This window comes from Myotis yumanensis, unplaced genomic scaffold (genome assembly GCF_028538775.1).
Source record: "Myotis yumanensis isolate MYYU_CA2020_CCGP unplaced genomic scaffold, mMyoYum1.0.hap1 SCAF_6, whole genome shotgun sequence".
NCBI lineage: Eukaryota > Metazoa > Chordata > Mammalia > Chiroptera > Vespertilionidae > Myotis > Myotis yumanensis.
The window spans coordinates 36,136,574-36,154,577 of record NW_027223757.1 but is presented as its reverse complement, the minus strand read 5'-3'; the positions used below and the strand labels follow the sequence as shown (position 1 = coordinate 36,154,577).

At 43.0% G+C, this 18,004-nt stretch overlaps 1 protein-coding gene and 1 pseudogene across 1 annotated transcript in view; one reads left to right on the top strand and one right to left on the bottom strand.

The window, feature by feature from the left end:
• Positions 1-320: 320 nt before the first annotated feature.
• SLC16A10 (solute carrier family 16 member 10) overlaps positions 321-18,004 on the top strand; it is an 89,738-nt gene continuing 72,054 nt past the window's right edge. Inside the window, exon 1 of the mRNA XM_070417898.1 lies at positions 321-660. Coding sequence (XP_070273999.1) covers positions 321-660 — 340 coding nt within the window. The remainder of the gene's footprint in view (positions 661-18,004) is intronic.
• LOC139012252 (magnesium transporter NIPA2 pseudogene) lies at positions 4,160-5,268 on the bottom strand (annotated as a pseudogene).

The following is an 18,004-nucleotide window of genomic DNA, read 5'->3' as shown; positions in this document are numbered from 1 at the left end:
GCTGCCAGCCACGCCCCGAGCCGGCGGGCCGGGGCGGGGGCGTCTTTAAGAGCCGGCCGCGGGGTGCGTGGCTGTGGACTGGAGGCCGAGTCCTGAGCCTGAGCCTGAGCCTGAGCCTGAACCCAGAGGCTCCCACGCGCAGCCGCTTTTCTCGCGGCAGCCTCCGCGCCCACGCCGCCCGCCCGCCCACGCGGGCCCCGCAGCCCTCGCCTGGGTCTCTCTGGCCCGCCCGCCGGGCTGTGGGCAGCTGCTCCGGAGCCTGCCCGCCGGCAACTCGCGCCCCTGGTGCTCCCGCGGCGCCCGACGGGCCGGCCGGGGCCATGGTGCCCTCTCCCGCGGAGCCCGCCGCCGCGCAGCGGTCGAGCGAGACAGAGACGCTCAGCCCCGAGTCCTCGGGGGCTGCCCCGCTCTCGGGCCTGGGACCCTCCGACGGCCCCGAGGCGGCCGCCCAGAAGGTGGAGGTCGACGTAGAGTTGGCGGGGCCGGCGGGCGCCGAGCCCCCTCCGCCTCCCGAGGGCGGCTGGGGCTGGCTGGTGATGCTGGCGGCGATGTGGTGCAACGGGTCGGTGTTTGGCATCCAGAACGCCTGCGGGGTGCTCTTCGTGGCCATGCTGAAGACCTTCGGGTCCAAGGACGATGACCAGATGGTCTTCAAGACAGGTGAGGCGCAGAGCCCGCCGCGGACGGCAGGGGGACGGCCGGCCGGACGCATTCTGCGGGCTCAGCGTGGGTCCACGCCCGCGTGTGCGCCCCGGGGAGTCCCCGTGTGCCTAGGCAGGGTGTTTTTTGGGGGTGGGGTGGGGCGGAGGGGCGCTGTGCTAAATTCTGAAAGGATAGGAGGCAGCCGATGGGAGATTGCAAAGAGGAGCGCGAGGGGTTGCCTTCTCCTGTTGTGTTCTTTGTCGTACTTAACGATTTACCAAACTAGATGAAAAAGGTGCAGACTCACCATTTCCCCGCTTTAGAGCGCTATTACGTGATCTCTTGACTGGTTGAAGAGATCAAGTTGAAGATCTTCTGTGTAACTCTTTTGCATACATTTCCCACCTTATCCTGCAAGTAGGCGTTGTCAACCCCGTTTAGGTGAGCAAACTGAAGCTTGGTGAAATAAAGTGTCTTGGTGAGTAGCAGAATGGAGACAGAGCACAAATGGCCAAGTGATTTCCATTAAATCAGACTCCCTCCCTGCCATTTGGGGAACTTTATATAGTTAATCATCTTTAAAAAAAATCCTTTTTTTTTTTAATTGAAGGGAAAAGAGAGAGAGAGAGGGAAACATCAATAATGAGAGAGAATCATGGATCGGCTGCCTCCTGCACGCCCCCCACTGGAGATCCAGCCGGCAACCAGAGCAGGTGCCCTTGACCAGGACTTCAGTCTGCAGGCTGATGGCTCTATCCACTGAGCCAAACCACCTAGGGCGATTCATCATCTTTTTTAAACCTTACTTTTCTGTTATTTTTAGTGAACATTTCTTAGGTCTTTAGTGTGCATAAAATGAATATACAACTGTCCCAATTCCCTGATCTTACTTTGCTGTCATAACAAATTCTCAGGCAGAGGTAATGTTGAGAGTTTACAATCGTATATAAATAGTATATTCTTATGTGTATTATTCTGCAATTTGCTTTTCTTTTACCCTGTGTTGAGTCAGCAATTTATGCATATAATACCTTAATTTGAGCTGGTAGCTTAATTTTTTTGTTTTAACTCATAGTTTTCCATTGTATGACTATTCAGGGGTCCTCAAGCTACGGCCCACGGGCCACATGCAAATACAAATATTGTATTTGTTCCCATTTTGTTTTTTTACTTCAAAATAAGATATGTGCAGTGTGCATAGGAATTTGTTCATAGTTTTTTTTTTAAACTATAGTCCGGCCCTCCAACGGTCTGAGGGACAGTGAACTGGCCCCCTGTTTAAAAAGTTTGAGGACCCCATTATACTTTATTTATGTATTGTTCCTTTATTAGACATTTATATTATTTCAAACTTACTGTAAATGACACTGCAATGAATATTCTTGCACATTGTCTCCTTGACATGTATTAAATAAGGTGTCATATTTACTCTGGAATTTCTGTTCCATAAATAGCTCTTGAAGTTGCTGTGTTATTCAGGTCACAGGGCTAGGTACAAAAAGTGTTAAAAATGTAATATCATATACTTACTTTGTAAGGAAGACTACCATTAAAAAGTTTAGGAGGATAGATCTGCTTATGTAATGGTAAATAAAAGTAATTTTGTGTCTTTTCTATATGAGTATCAGGTATCTGGGAAGGAAAAGCTCCAGGAGGCTGAATTGACAGTTACCGTTTTTAGACTGTTTCCTTCAGCACTTAGCATATTTTTGCCTGGGTTTACAAATTTTTAATGCAAAACGACAAGACAGCAGCCTTTCCTTTACTACTGTTTTTGCAAGCCCAGATAAGTGGATCCATTGGTATCTGAGGGTTGTTTTTTGTTTTTACTCCTTCCTGCCTTTGTTCTTTTGAGATAGTGAGCAACTGCTGGAGAAAGACCATAGCTTCCGCCAGGAGTCAGTTTTGCAGTGTTGAAGCGTCTACCTACAAGTTCCTATTGGCTACAGTATCCCAGTTCTGGATAGCAAAAGATGAGGGAGGGGCCAGGACCTGCTATCTTGAAATTTTTGAAACTCCATATTTTTAGTTTTCATGAATATCTTTCTCCATTTACTCCGTTAAGTTCTTGACAACTTTCAGCCAAGTCTGAGGATGCGCGCGTGGGAATGTGTGTGTGTGTGTGTGTGTGTGTGTGTATCATCTAAACAGTCATATGGGTATGCCAGTTAAATACTGAAGATCTTTGTGCTTATCTGCATGATTGCCATGTTTGGTCATGCCCTTGCACAGATGTGCCCACCTCAGGATAAGTGGAGATGGAAAACCAGTCTGTGTTCTGGGTGCCCTTTATCTAATTCCCACAAAGGGGCCTTATGCACTTATAATGGCCCTGTGTAACACAGCAGCTCGCATGAACGTTGGCCTTTATTTGGACACGATGTAATACACGTATAACAGCTATTTTTTAAGGTATGAGAAAGAAAATGGATTTAACCTCATCTGTGAAAAAAGGATGACAAGATAGTTATTGGGCCAGTTAATGTTGAGATACCCCCCAGCCCCTTCCCCAACAGGTGTTTCAGAGTCCACCATCTACCAAAGGCACTGAAGTATTTGAGAATACCTGCCCTGAAGTTTGGCTTTTCCACTAATACTGAGTCATCTGTGATCAAACATATGCAAGCTTCAAGTACAACCCCCCAAAATATCTAGAATTGCTTAAGGCTTTTATTTTTCAAAATTTTGGTCCATTTTCTATGACTCTATTCATGATTGATAATCCCAGCATTAGAGGTCAGGTAATTGTCTCCATGTTTTCATTAGCTTCTTCATACTGATTAGTCCAAGGATACACAGGGAGGTTGTGGTAAAATGGGAACTGAGGGTTTCAAATGATGGTTCACATTTCTTGAGAATTTCCCATGTGCCAGCCCAGTGCTAAGCACTTTACATGCATTCTTTTTTTTTTTTTTTAATATATTTTATTGATTTTTTACAGAGAGAAAGGGAGAGAGATAGAGAGTTAGAAACATCGATGAGAGAGAAACATCGATCAGCTGCCTCCTGCACATCTCCTACTGGGGATGTGCCCGCAACCCAGGTACATGCCCCTGACCGGAATCGAACCCGGGACCCTTCAGTCCGCAGGCCGACGCTCTATCCACTGAGCCAAACCGGTTTCGGCATGCATGCATTCTTATTTGAACCTTACTGCAACCCCACGGGCTAGGCTTTATTTGATAGATCTCTTTTCAGATGTGGAAACTCAGGTTTGCAGAGTTTGAGTAAGCGGTGGGGCCATAATTCAAATTCAGGTTTATCTGATTCCAGAAGCTGGTTTGTTTTGTTTTGTTTTTTGGTGAAAGAAAATTTTTAATACTGCTACAATAATACAATGTTAACAAAAATTGGCCAGTTACTGAGGTTATTTTAGTGAGCTACCATCATTTAAATATAAGAAAAAAGTAATTTCTTGGTCCAAATTAGTGAAACCTTAAAAAAGATTGTCTCTAGAGAATATTATTTGAGAATACTTCTTTCCCCGACACATTCTGATTCTCACATTCACTTTATAACAACAATGACCAACTTTTGATTCTTGCTTTCTTAAAAAGCTGTCAGGTTTCCATTTCTTCGGGAGACATTCTCCCCAGCGTGCTGTTCAATCCCACAGGTTAAACTTTCTTCGTTATTATTAAGAACTTCATACATGTTAGTGAGATTGCCGTTCATCGCTTTTTCATCTTTTCGGAAAGACACGGGAAGGCTGGCTAGACTGAAGCTGACGTCTTTGAAGGCGTGCAGCAAGAATATCCCCATGATGACTGTGCAGAAGCCACTCAAGGTGCTGATGTCGTCCACAGGCATGTCCTGCCACTCCTTAAAGAGAATAGCCGAGCAGGTCAGCACGGAGGTGGTGAAGAAGACGTAGTAGATGGGGGTGACTCGGGAGGTGTTGGATATGTCCAGGGCCCTGTTCAGGTAGTTGATCTGCGTGCTCACACAGACCACGAGGCTCAGCAGCAGGGCCCAGGCCAGCGGGTGCTGCAGCACAGGCTTGCCAGCAAACAGCTCCTTGATCGCTATGCCCAAGCCCTTCACACAGGAGACGGAAAACGCTCCGATCACAGAGCAGATCGTGATGTACACAAGAATATTCGTCTGTCCATGGCGGGGTCCCACCACGAAGATTAGTATCAAGGACACAATGACCACAAGGGTTGCAAAGACCACAAAACCCGGATCCCCGAGCTTGTGTGACATCTCGTTTAACGTCTCATCTCCTCTTCCTTCGGCGCATGAATGACCAAAACCGTGGAGCCCAGAATGCTCAGCAAGCACCCGATCTTCCCATGAAGACTCAGCCTTTCATTGAGGAAGTATGAAGACAGAGTGGCACAGACCAGGACGCTGAGCGCTCCCAGCGGAGTCAAGAGGGTGGCGGGGCAAAGGCGTATGCGGCGAAGTTGGCCACCTCACCGGCTCCCATGGAGAGCAGTCCAGCCCACCACAGCCATTCTTAAGATATGCATGGCCACCTTGACCTGCTCTCATGGAGCCTTTGCGGGCCAGGCGCAGAAGGCCTTTCTTTTTCAAAATGCAGCTCCCTCCAATGAAGATGCTGGAGCTCATAGCCAGGCCCAGACCAATGCAGAAGTCATACTTCCCACGCCCCGGGCTCATTGCACTTGTTATTGAAGAGGCGCCTGGGAGTCACATGGATCACAGGACTGAGATGCCGGTGCTGGAGGCGAGGAGGCGGGTTTCCAATCCCGTGGGCTGGCGACCGCGCAGCGGGCTTCCCTCTGGTCACCATCGCTCACAGCCTCACACAGGCTGAGGGGGCCGACCTCCTCTGCGATCGCAGGGCCAGCGCCTCCATCTCCGTCCAATGGGAGGTGCGAGCATCCCGCGCCATCTCCTCCATGGGGAGCCCCGAGGGCAAGTAGCCCGGGACAAGTTCCAGTCCCGGCAACCGCCCGCCCGTACCAGGGACCGCGCCAAGCGGAAGCAGAAGCTGGTTTTTAATAATTGAGCATATTGCATTGGCTAGATGATATTTTGCTAATCCACTGTTCTTTATGTTGTATAATTCAAGCATTAGCAATTGATTGAATACCACACCAGGGATTCTGGGGTTAGAAAAGACATCGGAAAGATCAGGGTCCCAGTTTCTTGGTCTTACTTTGCTGTCAGCAAACAAAGGCCAGTTGTTAATGTCTCCTGGAAGTAGATTTTGAAGTGTAGAGAGACTTCCAAGAAGAAACACCATCAGCCCGGCTGGCGTAGCTCAGTGGTTGAGCATCAGCCTATGAACCAGGAGGTCACGTTTGGATTCCCAGTCAGGTCACCTGCGCAGGCCGCAGGCCGATCCCCAGTGTGGGGCGTGCAGGAGGCAGCCGATCAATGATTCTCCCTCGTCTCTATCTCTCTCTCCCTTCCCCTTCCTCTCTGAAATCAATAAAAATACATTTAAAAAAAAAAAGAAATGAGATCATTTCATACGGCATTCAAACAAAGATCTGGGGTTTCCTTTGAGGAACCCTGCTCTTTTACTCTGATCCATAGCAGGACGATGTTTCCAGGAAGAACAGAAGAGCATCTTTCTCAGGATCACTTTCTCCTCTTCACAGTTCTCCTAATGCGTGTGTAACTGATGGCATACCCAAAATTTCTTAGGAAAGAGCCTGAAGAAATCCATTCGCACTAAGACAGTGGTTCTCAACCTTGGCTGCACATTAGAATCACCTGGGAATCTTTTTAAAATCCTGATTTCTGGGCCTCATCCTCCGGAAATTCTGTTTCTTTGTTATGGGGTGGGGCCACAACATTAATAACAAAGAAACAGAATTTCTGGAGGACGAGGCCCAGAAATCAGGATTTTAAAAAGATTTCCAGGTGATTCTAACGTGCAGCCAAGGTTGAGAACCACTGCACTAAGATATAAGTGAGTTTACACATCCTAATGTTACTCCTCATTCATTCTACAAGTATCATTCATTACTAAGTATCTGACACCCTCTGTGCAGAGCACTGGGGATGGGAACTGAGAGAGACAGCTGTTCCCAAGGAGCTTTAGCTCGGCTGTGAGGCACAAACAAGTAAAAATACATCAAACACTACCCTAAGGCATTTGCAGTATATTAGGACCCAATCTTATTTTAAAAGGTGGAAATTCTAAGGAAATTCCAGGGTCTGGTGGGTCCTGGAGAAGGCATTTGATGGCCTGTCTAGATGCTAATACATCTCACTTTGTGAAATTAAGACTTTGGAAGAGAAGTAAGCTGAACCCTAAGTTAGGCAGTAGAACCAACGAGTACATCACAGCCCTATTATGTTATTGTGGCTGCCAATGACCTTGTGCTCAGAGATATCTCTTGCCCGTATTGCTGCATCAGTTATGTCTGTCCCAGGGAGCAAGCTGAGCTTGAGTTGTCTCTTTTCAGTTAAGTTTTTACTTGTTCGTATGTGCGTGTTTGTTGCCTGTGTGGAGAGGAATCAGACACGTCTGGGATACCACAGATACTACAGTGAACTAGAATGTTGTTTGCCCTTAGAAGTTACAACTTTGCTTGGATATTGAAAAGCCCATTTTTAGTTCCTTCATGGGACTGAGAGTGTAGGGTCCTTTCATTTCCTGATGCAGTGCCCTGGACAGTCTCTGGGATCTTACGAGGATATTAATATCTAGTTTACTTGTCTGCTTTCTTCCTGAAGAAAGGAAAATATTTTAATGGTATATGGACTTTAAAAGTATCTGTTTAAAACAAGTATGTTTTTAGAATTAGTAGTTAGGGTAGTTAATGATATCCTTCTGAAAAAAATTATGTCTTTGTGGTCTAGAGGCATGGTCAGGAAGACCCCTACCTCTTTTAGTAATTCCAAAAATGTGTTCTTTAGTAGCCTTTCTTTAAAGTAGTGGTCTGTGGTTAAATAAGTTTGGGAAAGACGGCACATTATCCTCCTCTCTTGGATATTTAAAGTAAAAATCAAGGTATTAAAAATTCAACAGTTTTAACGAGAAGTGGACTATCAAAAGGGAGACTTTGGTAACAGTCTTTAATGGGACTACCTTCCCTGTATGGAGGTAGATTGCTCTTTAAAATGATTAGGATCACAAAGTAGGATTTTCAGTTACACTTAGGGATTAAAGCATCTTGCAACACCTGAAATTTCAAGTCAGTTAATACTTCTTGAAGGTTAAAAAAAAAGTTTCACGCCCAGCTGGTGTGACTCAGTGGTTGAGTATCAGCCTATGAACCAGGAGGTCATAGATCAGTTCCTGGTCAGGGCACATGCTTGGGTTGTGGGTTTGATCCCCAGTCGGGGGTGGATAGGAGGCAGCCAGTCAGTGATTCTCTCTCATCATTGATGTTTCTGTCTCTCCCTCTCTTTTCCTCTCTGAAATGAATAAAAATATTTTTTTAAAAGAAGTTTTCACATTTGCTGTTATGCTGATATCTATGTACGGCAGCTGTATGCTGCACCTAAACTTAAAGGAGGTTTTGGCTATAGTTCAGAACTGAACTGCTCTGTGTAGCCCAGGGGTGGGCAAACTTTTTGACTCGAGGGCCACAATGGGTTCTTAAACTGGACCGGAGGGCCGGAACAAAAGCATGGATGGAGTGTTTGTGTGAACTAATATAAATTCAAAGTAAACATCATTACATAAAAGGGTACGGTCTTTTTTTTTTTTTTTTTAGTTTTATTCATTTCAAATGGGCCGGATCCAGCCCGTGGGCCGTAGTTTGCCCACGGCTGGTCTAGCCTTTTATGCTAAGGAGTGTGTGTGTGTGTGTGTGTGTGTGTGTGTAAAGCTGCCTATATGACTAATTATTTCTATATCTGAGGAAGGTTTTTTAGTAATGGTGCTTTATACAATGGACGAATAATCTGGTTCTTGGTCCTATACATCTTGTACTATAAATACCTGACTGTTATATGCACTGAAAGAGGTTGGAAAACTAAGAGAACTCACTGATGGCAACTGCTATACTTGAATTTTCTTTATTCTCCATCTTAAAGCATCCAACTTTTTATTTCATGTAAATTCATCTAAACTGCCTGCTAAAATAAGTCGTTAGACCACAAAAATGGTTCCAGGATTTTGGAATAATAAACGAGTATGGTGTGAGCATCTCATACTCTTCTTTCCTGAATGTTTCTGAATTCAGGGCAAGACTGAATAGTGTAGTGTGTAGTGAATTCTAATGAAATACAACCATATGAGTATTGCTGGGATTTTTATCAATAAAATTAACTGTCAAAAGAACCAAATCAAGCAAAAAAATAAAAGCTCTTATGCTTTTGAGTGTCTTTTAGGATAAATCATACTCTGTGCTCTTACTGTGACATGCCCTTTAGATGGTCCTGTTGAGCCCATGTTGTAGTTCCTTGAGGCTTATCCCAGGCCATGTACTTACTTCCTTTTTCCTGCCTTCTTTGGGGTCTTCTATGCCCCAAGTTTGTCCTGTTGTCTTTTGTCTCTATGCCTTTATCTGTGTCACTCCTCTCTTCAGTGTGGTTTTTAGTCCTTGTATGATTCTGATGAAATAGCCATTTTACTTATTTTGTGACAAACCTGGGACGTAACGATTTTATGCAACTTGGGATGTTTTGTTACATTTTGATGCACTTGAAATGTTTTGGGGATAGCATGAATTCAAATGAGTTGTGAATTAAGCTTAAAGTGGAAGATGGAGACCCAAATTTCAACCTATTCTAATCTACCATTCTGTGAAAGGCATTTTTAAGATAATACATATTTATAAGTGATAATTTACATAGCCTTTACCATAAAGAAAGGGCTTTCATATACATTACTTAATTTAAGTTTTTGGAGTTGCCTCGTAGGGTGTCATTACCTCTATATAAAAGCCTAAGAGACCAGATGACTGGCCAGTAGCTATGATGTGCACTGACCACCAGGGGGCAGACACTCAACGCAGGAGTTGCCCCCTGGTGGTCAGTGCGGTCCCATAGCAGGAGCGCCGCTCAGCTGACAGATGGGCACCAGATGCCAGGCTGATGGCTGGCAAGCACAGCTGTGGCTATGCGAGGGGCCAGGATCAGGCTCCTCCCCGGCTGCCTGCCGCTTCGAGCACTACTACATCCCTCGAGGGGTCCCGGATTGCAAGAGGGCGCAGTCCAGGCTGAGGGACCCCACGGTTGCATGAATCCGTGCACTGGGCCTCTAGTTTATAGATAAGAAAGTTGTGACTTGGCAGTTTAGGTTTGGGCCACATGATACCAGTTTTTACAAACACTAAGTTGAATTTAAGAACATCTTTTTAGCTGGGTAGAAATTTGAACTTATGTTAAAGTTGACCTGAAATGTAGAACCCTACCTTTTCCCCCCTTACAACTATTTTCTGCATATTTACCTATGCATTCTCTAGAACCTTACTAGTGCCTCCTACCCAGGTTATCAGAAATCCTGTGCAATTGTTCTTTGCAATAGAATACCACTTCGAGTTATCACAACCTGACTAAAGATCTGCCCTCACATTCAAATTAAACAAACAAACCTCAACAGGAACAAACTAAACCCCAAATAGTACTGAACAGTCAGGTCACCACAGCGCTGAGCACACAGGAATGGGGGGGGGGGGGGGCGGTGATTTTAGGTGTTTTTATTGGCAGCGGTTCAGAAGGAGTGACTCCCATGTTCCCGGAACAGCTAGCCCTTCTGAGACCAGAGTGATGGAGGAAAACAGTGCATTCAGGCATATGTGCAGCAAATGTGCATCCACCATACCTTCTTTGATAAAATATCTGCATTAATAACAAAAGTAATTCCCCACCTTGCATATACCTAGATATTAGAACCTGCGAGTCGAGGGAATGACCTACCTTATTCTCAGGTCGGAAGTCCTTTCATTTCACCAATTTTTAATTGTGAGGCTATATATGAAATGCAGGTTGGAAATAATGTATGGGGACCAAAGCAGTGTTTCTAATCTCCTCTGTTCCCTCTGGATAAACATACAAGTCTCATGGTCCCTGAAATGGGTACATAAAGCCAAGTATTTATCCGCCAGCCAAGATCTTGTCACTTTATTTTTAGTTGTATTTTGCAGATAATTAGGGGTCTATTTTTGTTTTTTAAATACAAAATTATAATACTGAATATATATATTTTAAACTAAATATGCCTCTCTGGAACTTTTGATATGTCCCTCTTAGGGGGAACTGCTGCCTTCCTCCTCCAGTTCCCCCACTTGAGAATCACTGACAAGAGCTTTACATTTAATTCAGGGTAGGTTTTTCTATAATTAGATAATTAAAGCTCAATGAAAGGTCGGTCAGTCGTTAAATTACTGCAAAAGTCAGGGAAAGGTGCATTTCTCTGCAGTTCAGCTCTTACCCATTTTTTTTTGCTAAAAAGTAAATTGTATCAACAGTGTTCTGCATGTGTTCAGAAAGTCAAAATTTGTTCTTGTGACAAACTCAGACTGGATCCAAAACCAAATTCTGAGATAAATTTTATAAAAATAGGAAACTTCACTGTTGATTAAATGGAGATGTTTATTGACTTTTCTGGGTAGATAGGTATTAAGGCCAAGTTGAATGGGTTAGTCTGGTGACTGTTTTTAGTAGTAAAAACTTTTTCATCTTGCTTAATTATCCTTTTGATTAGTTTTGACTTCATGTTCCAGTTTTAAATAGCAGCATCTCAAAGGATTCACACTTGTCAATGGTTGTTTTCAGTAAGTGTAGTATTCTACCTTACTGGTTGGTTAACCCAGGTTATCCAATCAGGCCTCCTTTGCTGAGTGTGGTGTAAGTAGTGTCATGTGGTGTAAATAGCATATGTGTATACATTTAAAAAATATATTTTTTTATTGATTTCAGAGAGGAAGGGAGAGGGAGAGAGAGATAGAAACATCAGTGCACGTCCCTCACTGAGGATTGAGCCCACAACTGGGCATGTGCCCTGACCAGGAATCAAACCATGACCTCCTGGTTCATAGGTCGATGCCCAACCACTTAGCCACGCTGGCCAGGCTACGTGTATACATTTTTAAACAAATTGTTTTTTCCTGTTTTGGATTGCTTTCTTCAGGTATATATGAGATTACTGCTTCAAAGGGTATGAAAACTTACACATTGCCAACTTGTTCCTTAGAGAGCTTGAATTGCTTACTATGCCCCAGCAATGCACTGCTTCCTGAAGCCTTTAGAAGCAGCAAATGCTTCGGCAGTTATTTATAATATCAGGAAATATAAGAGAACACATACCAGTGAATATATTAGAGTAAAACTTTGTTACCACAGGTGGAATACTAGGAAGGCCTGAGATGATCTTAGTCCTTAGATTCTCTCTCTCTACACACCCTTTCCTCTGCTCTCTCAGCGCAGGTGTTGATCAAGGCCTTTCTTGGGGTTGGGAGTGGTATTGGAAATGAACCTTTTGGACACTGAGCCATGAATTCTTCATGACTTCCAGGTGGCATTTTATCCTCTAGAATCTAGATGCAAGCATGTCAGACTCGCAGCTGGCAGGCCGCATACCTCAGGGCACGTGGCCCGCTGGCCGGAGTTTGACATGCTTGTGAGAGGCTCAGTCTGCAAGAGTAGCCCATCTCATTCTCGCCCTGTGCTATTGTTGCCTCACCTCCTCTGGACCCAAGTCTGTTGAAAACAGTTTAATTAATTCATCTAAGTGTGTGTAAAATTATTTTTTGCTTCAATTGATTTTTAAAAAGAGATATAGAAATCACTTAATTTAATGAGCACAAACTCAGTGTATTAGGGCCATGTAAGAAACAAATGAATTTGACTTATTCCATATTCTGGAGAGGTTATGAGGGGAGACAGAATGCTATGCACACAACAACTCTAAAGCAGTATGCTGCCTGTGTTAAATGCAGTGTAAATAAGACGACTTTAGAGGAAGGCAAAGCGGCTTCTGAAGGAGCTGACCAGGGAAGGCTTCATGGAGGTAGCTTTGGGTGAGGCTTTAAAGGATTGGTAGACTGTCCTCAGCAGATTCAGCAGAAAAAGGTATTCCATGTGAGGGTGTGGGACCTGGGCAAGGGCTAGTGAAGGCTAATAATGATTAATGTTTTACGGTGCTTTACTCTGTGGTTTATGTGAACTTGTTTGTTTTTTTGGTTAATCCTCACCCAAGGATAATTTTTCCATTGGTTTTTAGAGAGAGTGGAAGGAAGGGAGGGGGAGAGAGAGAAACGTAGATGTAAGAGAGAGACATCGATGGGTTCCCTCCCTCACGCACGCTGACTGGGGCCAGACATGCCCTTGACCGGGAATCAAACCTGGGACCCTTCGGTGCGTGGGGCATTGCTCTGACTACTGAGAACTCTGGCCAGGGCTATGTTATCTTGTTTGATCTATTCAACGACCCTATGATATAACTGCTATATGATCCTCGTGTTTCAGATGGGCAACTGAGCCTAGTAAGTAGCGGGGCTCGATTTGAACTTAAGTCTCTGGCATCAGGACCCAGGTTCTTTATGTTGGACTACACCCTAGGCTCATTAAGTGAATGACAAGGAGTTTGGAGAATATGTAGAGGAAAGTCACAGGAGCTAAGTCTGGAAGAGGATGGGGAGCTGAGGAATGGAAGGTTTGAATGCTGAGTTAAGCAGCTTGGACATTATTTAACACACAGGCAATGGGGAGGTAATGAGGGTTTCCGAAGTGTGCCTTAAAAAGATGTGAGTGCTTTGCCCTGGCTGCTGTGTTCAGTGGTTAGAGTGCCAGCTGTGCATGGAAGGGTCATGGGTTCTATTCCCAGGTAAGGGCATGTACCTGGGTTGCAGGTTTGTTCCCCGGCCCCGGTTGGGGCTCATGTGGGAGGTAACCAATTGATGTGTCTCTTTTACATTAATATTTCTCTCTCTCTTTTCTTTCCACTCTCTCTAAGAATCGGTGAAAAAAATATCTTCGGGTGAGAATTAACAAAAAAGGGAGAGAGAGAGAGAGAGAGAGAGAGAGAGAGAGAGAGAGGTGAATGGTTTGCAAAAGGCAAGAAATAGGAAGAACAGCAGTTATGAAGTCCTTGGCTGAAAGCCAAGTGAGATTTGAGAAGCAGGAAAGAAGGGACAGATGTGAGACGTTTCAAAATGGACTGAAGGAATTTTGGCAAATGATGGTTGTGGACAGTGACACAGAAACAGATGAGGCCTGTGTCTGGAGATTGCGTCTGAATAATTTTTGAACTGGAAGGCCCCACATTTTCATGTTGAGCTGTGCCCTACAGATTATGTAGACAGTGACAGGTGGTGCCAGTGATAGGCTCCTGGGCCCTGAAGAGGGGTTGGCAGGGAAAGGCTGGCTCAGATGTTAGATATGTGACTGTTAAATGCTTGCAGAACATCAGAGGTTGATGTCAAACAGGTAACTGGAAATGTGAACCTGGAGCTTCCGAGTGAAGCTGAGGCCAGAGGTAGAGCTTTGGGAAGAGTGTGTGTCTCTAAGAGGAACAAGATGTCATAGTACAGCTGTTCTCAACCTGTGGGTCGCAACCCCTTTGGCGGTCCAACGACCCTTTCACAGGGGTCGCCTAAGACCATCCTGCATATCAGATATTTACATTACAATTCATAACAGTAGCAACATTACAGTTATGAAGTAGCAACGAAAATAATTTTATGGTTGGGTCACAACATGAGGAACTGTACTTAAAGGGCCAGAAGGTTGAGAACCACTGTCGTAGTAGAAAACAGAAATTCTGTCTCAAGCAGACTTGGTGGCTGCTTCTGGTAGTTTAGTTAGTTTCCACTGAAATAATCTTATTTGTAAGTAACAAAACTTCATTCCTTAAGAAGTCTTTCCAACATTTAGATTTTTCTAATTCAGATTTACAGTTTTCCAAAGGAAGTATTGTATTTTTACTATCATGGTCGTAAGTATTTCCAACACTTAGTACTAAAACTTAGTCATTTTTCCCCCTTTAATTTAATGGGACCTCTGAGACCATTGGCATTTATGGTTTCTTTCATTCATGATGTAATTAAGCCAGTCTGTAAGTCTTTTTTTTTTTTTAAAGAGAGACTATAATTTTATTTTTTATATTTTTATTGATTTCAGAGCAGAAAGGAGAGGGAGAGAGAGATAGAAACATCAGTGATGAGAGACAATCATTGATTGGCTGCCTCACGCATGCCCCACACTGGTGACTGAGTCCATAACCCAGGCATGTGCCCTGACTGGGAATCATAGATCGACGCTCACTCACTGAGCCATGCCAGCCTGGCTGGTCTGTAAGTCTTATTTTTATGAAGTTCTAGGCCAAGAGATTGTGAGAATAGCTTAGAATAGTTTCAATTAATTTATGTACTTCTAATTTAAATGTATTGACAGTGGAAAACTCATTCAACAGGCAGATGATGTTATCTTGTAGATCAGACTTCACAGCATTTAGTAACTGAGTCGGCTACTTCATTCACAATTCATAATGAAAACAGCTAATGTTTAAGTGCAGGCTCACTTAAAAAATTGTCTAGAAAGAACAAACTAAAAAAATTGTCTAGGAAAACTATTAGAAAACTAAAATAAATGAAATTAAGTTCTTTTTTGACTAGGATGGAATGTTGTACTCTTTGTTAAGAAGCACGACTTGCTGTTGCACACTCACACTAGACATCTGAGGTTTGACAGGTGGCGGAGGAAGTGCTGTCTGTTTTTTTTTTGTGGTGCTGGCTGGCTGGAAATGGAGTCAGTTCTAGTCCAGATAATAACTAGTTACCTGGCTACACACAGTTGTATTTTGCTTTAGTTTCCTGTCACGGTGTTATTGGTGAGACTCAAGATAATGGAATGTTTAAGTACTTCGGATGTACAAAGCACACAGATATGTCAGACACTGCTGTTACCGAGCAGGTTGGCACCGTGTCTCTATGTGGGTGTGTGTGTTGACTCACGTGCCATGCTGTAAACTCTCAGCACTCAGGTCCTGAATTGCTCTCTGGTGATTGAAGCCCAGCTGAAGGGGCTGGAAGTGCAGTGACCCTGGAGGAAGAACCAGTAAAAGCAGGGGGTGGATGAAGAGGGAATTGATAGTTGTGCAAGAAGAGGGTGTCTGCCTTATGTTGTAAGCCAAGACACCCTTACCCTTCCAGTAACTGTTTGGTCTTTCAGTCTCATTTGGCTTCATTTACAAGGTCTGTATTAAAGCAGATGTCAGGGTTTAAGGCGGTATTTTGTCCATGCTGTCTGCTGTTGTGCTGGTTTGCTGACAAGTACATTTGATATCTAATAATTATGGGGAGAAGAGAAAAAGGGAAGTTTAACTAAACCATTTTTTCCTCCTCAGAATTTGACTAATAGAAGCCATATAGTCTTTTAAATTCCATGCCAACACACCCAGCAGAAAGAGACTTGCTAATACCAAAGGACTGGAATTACAGAAGAGCTATGCATGTTTTTTGGTATTCACTTCAAAACACACTGTCTTCTGTAACTTAGAGTTCATTTGTTATGTGTATGCTATGATAATGAGTTTTGTCTATGTAGTAGTTGTTTTTTGTAACTTTGATTAGGAAACAAATATTAATCCACTTAAATTAAAAGGCATTTATTTTTTTTTTGAAAGAAGATTGGGTAAAAGTAATGCTTAATCCAATTAATCTGTCTTCCTCTAATTCATCATGATGACTTTGGTGTCTGGTGGCAACTGAGAACGGATTATGGAAAAATATCAAGGCAATGTAATCCCTATTATTTATGGTTACTTAAGAGGATAAATTAACCATTGGTCAGTAATCTTTGGATAATTATTCTATTTAGTTGGAAATACCTTGAGTTTTTTGGAAAGCAAGTCAGTTAGAACTGTCAAACTAGATTAGCTTTTCTAAGTCTAATAATAAGTGAATGGAAACTAGTTGCCTTCAGCTTTTTCTCTCTGTATTGTAGTATGATCATTCTTTAACTCTGGAAACTATACGGAACAACAGGGAAAATATATTAATACACTATCTTGTGGTTTTCAGGTAGGCTGCCCTAACACGTAAAGACTTGTGACCTGTGTATGTATTTTGGTTACTAAAATTAGGCAAGTTAATAACATTATAAAATTTGTTTGAATATAGATTGTTTAGGAAATGAGTCTTTTGGTAACAGCAATTCCATTTATTTATGCATTAGATAAGCATTTTGAAGCAGTCAACATTGTTGAAGTACTGTATTTATTAGGTGCTAGGTGTGGGAATGGGAATAAATAAAAAGATATTTCAATCCCAAAGGAATAAGAGTTCTTGCTGTGTTTTCCTCATGGTTATAGTGTCTCAAAGGCAGACCAGTGTTCATCTTTTGGAGCTTGAAGTCTTCATTTAGGAGGTTCCCAACGCATCTTTGTATTTGAGAGCAAATGAGATTGCTATGCAGCTAGAATTAGATAAATAAATACAATTTATTTATCACAATCAAAATATTGTCATTTTGATAATAACAGAATTCACATGCTTACATAGTAGGAAATAAAACAGAATCCTGCTATGTATTGTTTCCAGTCAGTTGAGAAGGATTTGTGTCATTACGAGAAACAATACTATATGTGGGATTGAATTACCATAGAACTAAAATATAAATTAGGACATTTCGATAACAAATGCAGATTTAGAAATCTTAACAAGGACCCATTTAAAAAGAACCACTTTAATTTTTAAAAGTAACTTTACTTAGGGATAACTATTACAATAAAATTGGTGCCAGTTTTAAGTCTACAATTTGATGAGTTCTGACAAATGTGTACAGTCATGTAACCAGCACCACGATGACATAGAGCCTTCCCATCCCCCAGAATGTTCCTTTGTTGCTCTTTGCAGTCAGTCTTCTGGTCTACCTCAGCCGCTGGCAACCACTGGCCTGCTTTCTGTCACTATAGTTTTACTTTTTCTAAAATTTTCTGTAAATGGAATAAAATAATACAGTATGTTTTCTTTTACGTCTAGCTTTTACTCAGAATGATGCTTTTGAGATTCACCCATGTTTTTGCATGTCTTGGTAGTTTATTCATTGTTATTGTTGAGTAGTATTCTGTTGTATGTCTACCACAATTTTTATCAATTCTTATGTTGATGGACATTTGGCTTGTTTTCGGTTTTTGCTTTTTATAAATAGTGCTGCTAGGAACATTGTGTGCAAGTCTTTGTGTGGACATACATTTTCACTTCTTTCATGCACTTTATTGTTATTTAAATTTTATTCTATATGCTTTTCTATATTTTTAAGTTTCACAAGAGGATAATACCATCCTATATAATAAAAGCCTAATATGCATATTGTCCCCGTGGGCGGTCGTTCAACCGCTTGCTATGATATGCGCTGACCACCAGGGGGCGGCACAGAACATGACACTTTGCTGGCAGCTGGTGGCAGTGGAGGCACTGCTGGCCCCAATGGGCCCCGACAAGAGCTGGACCTCAGTGGGATGGTGGAGCAGGTGAGCGGGTGG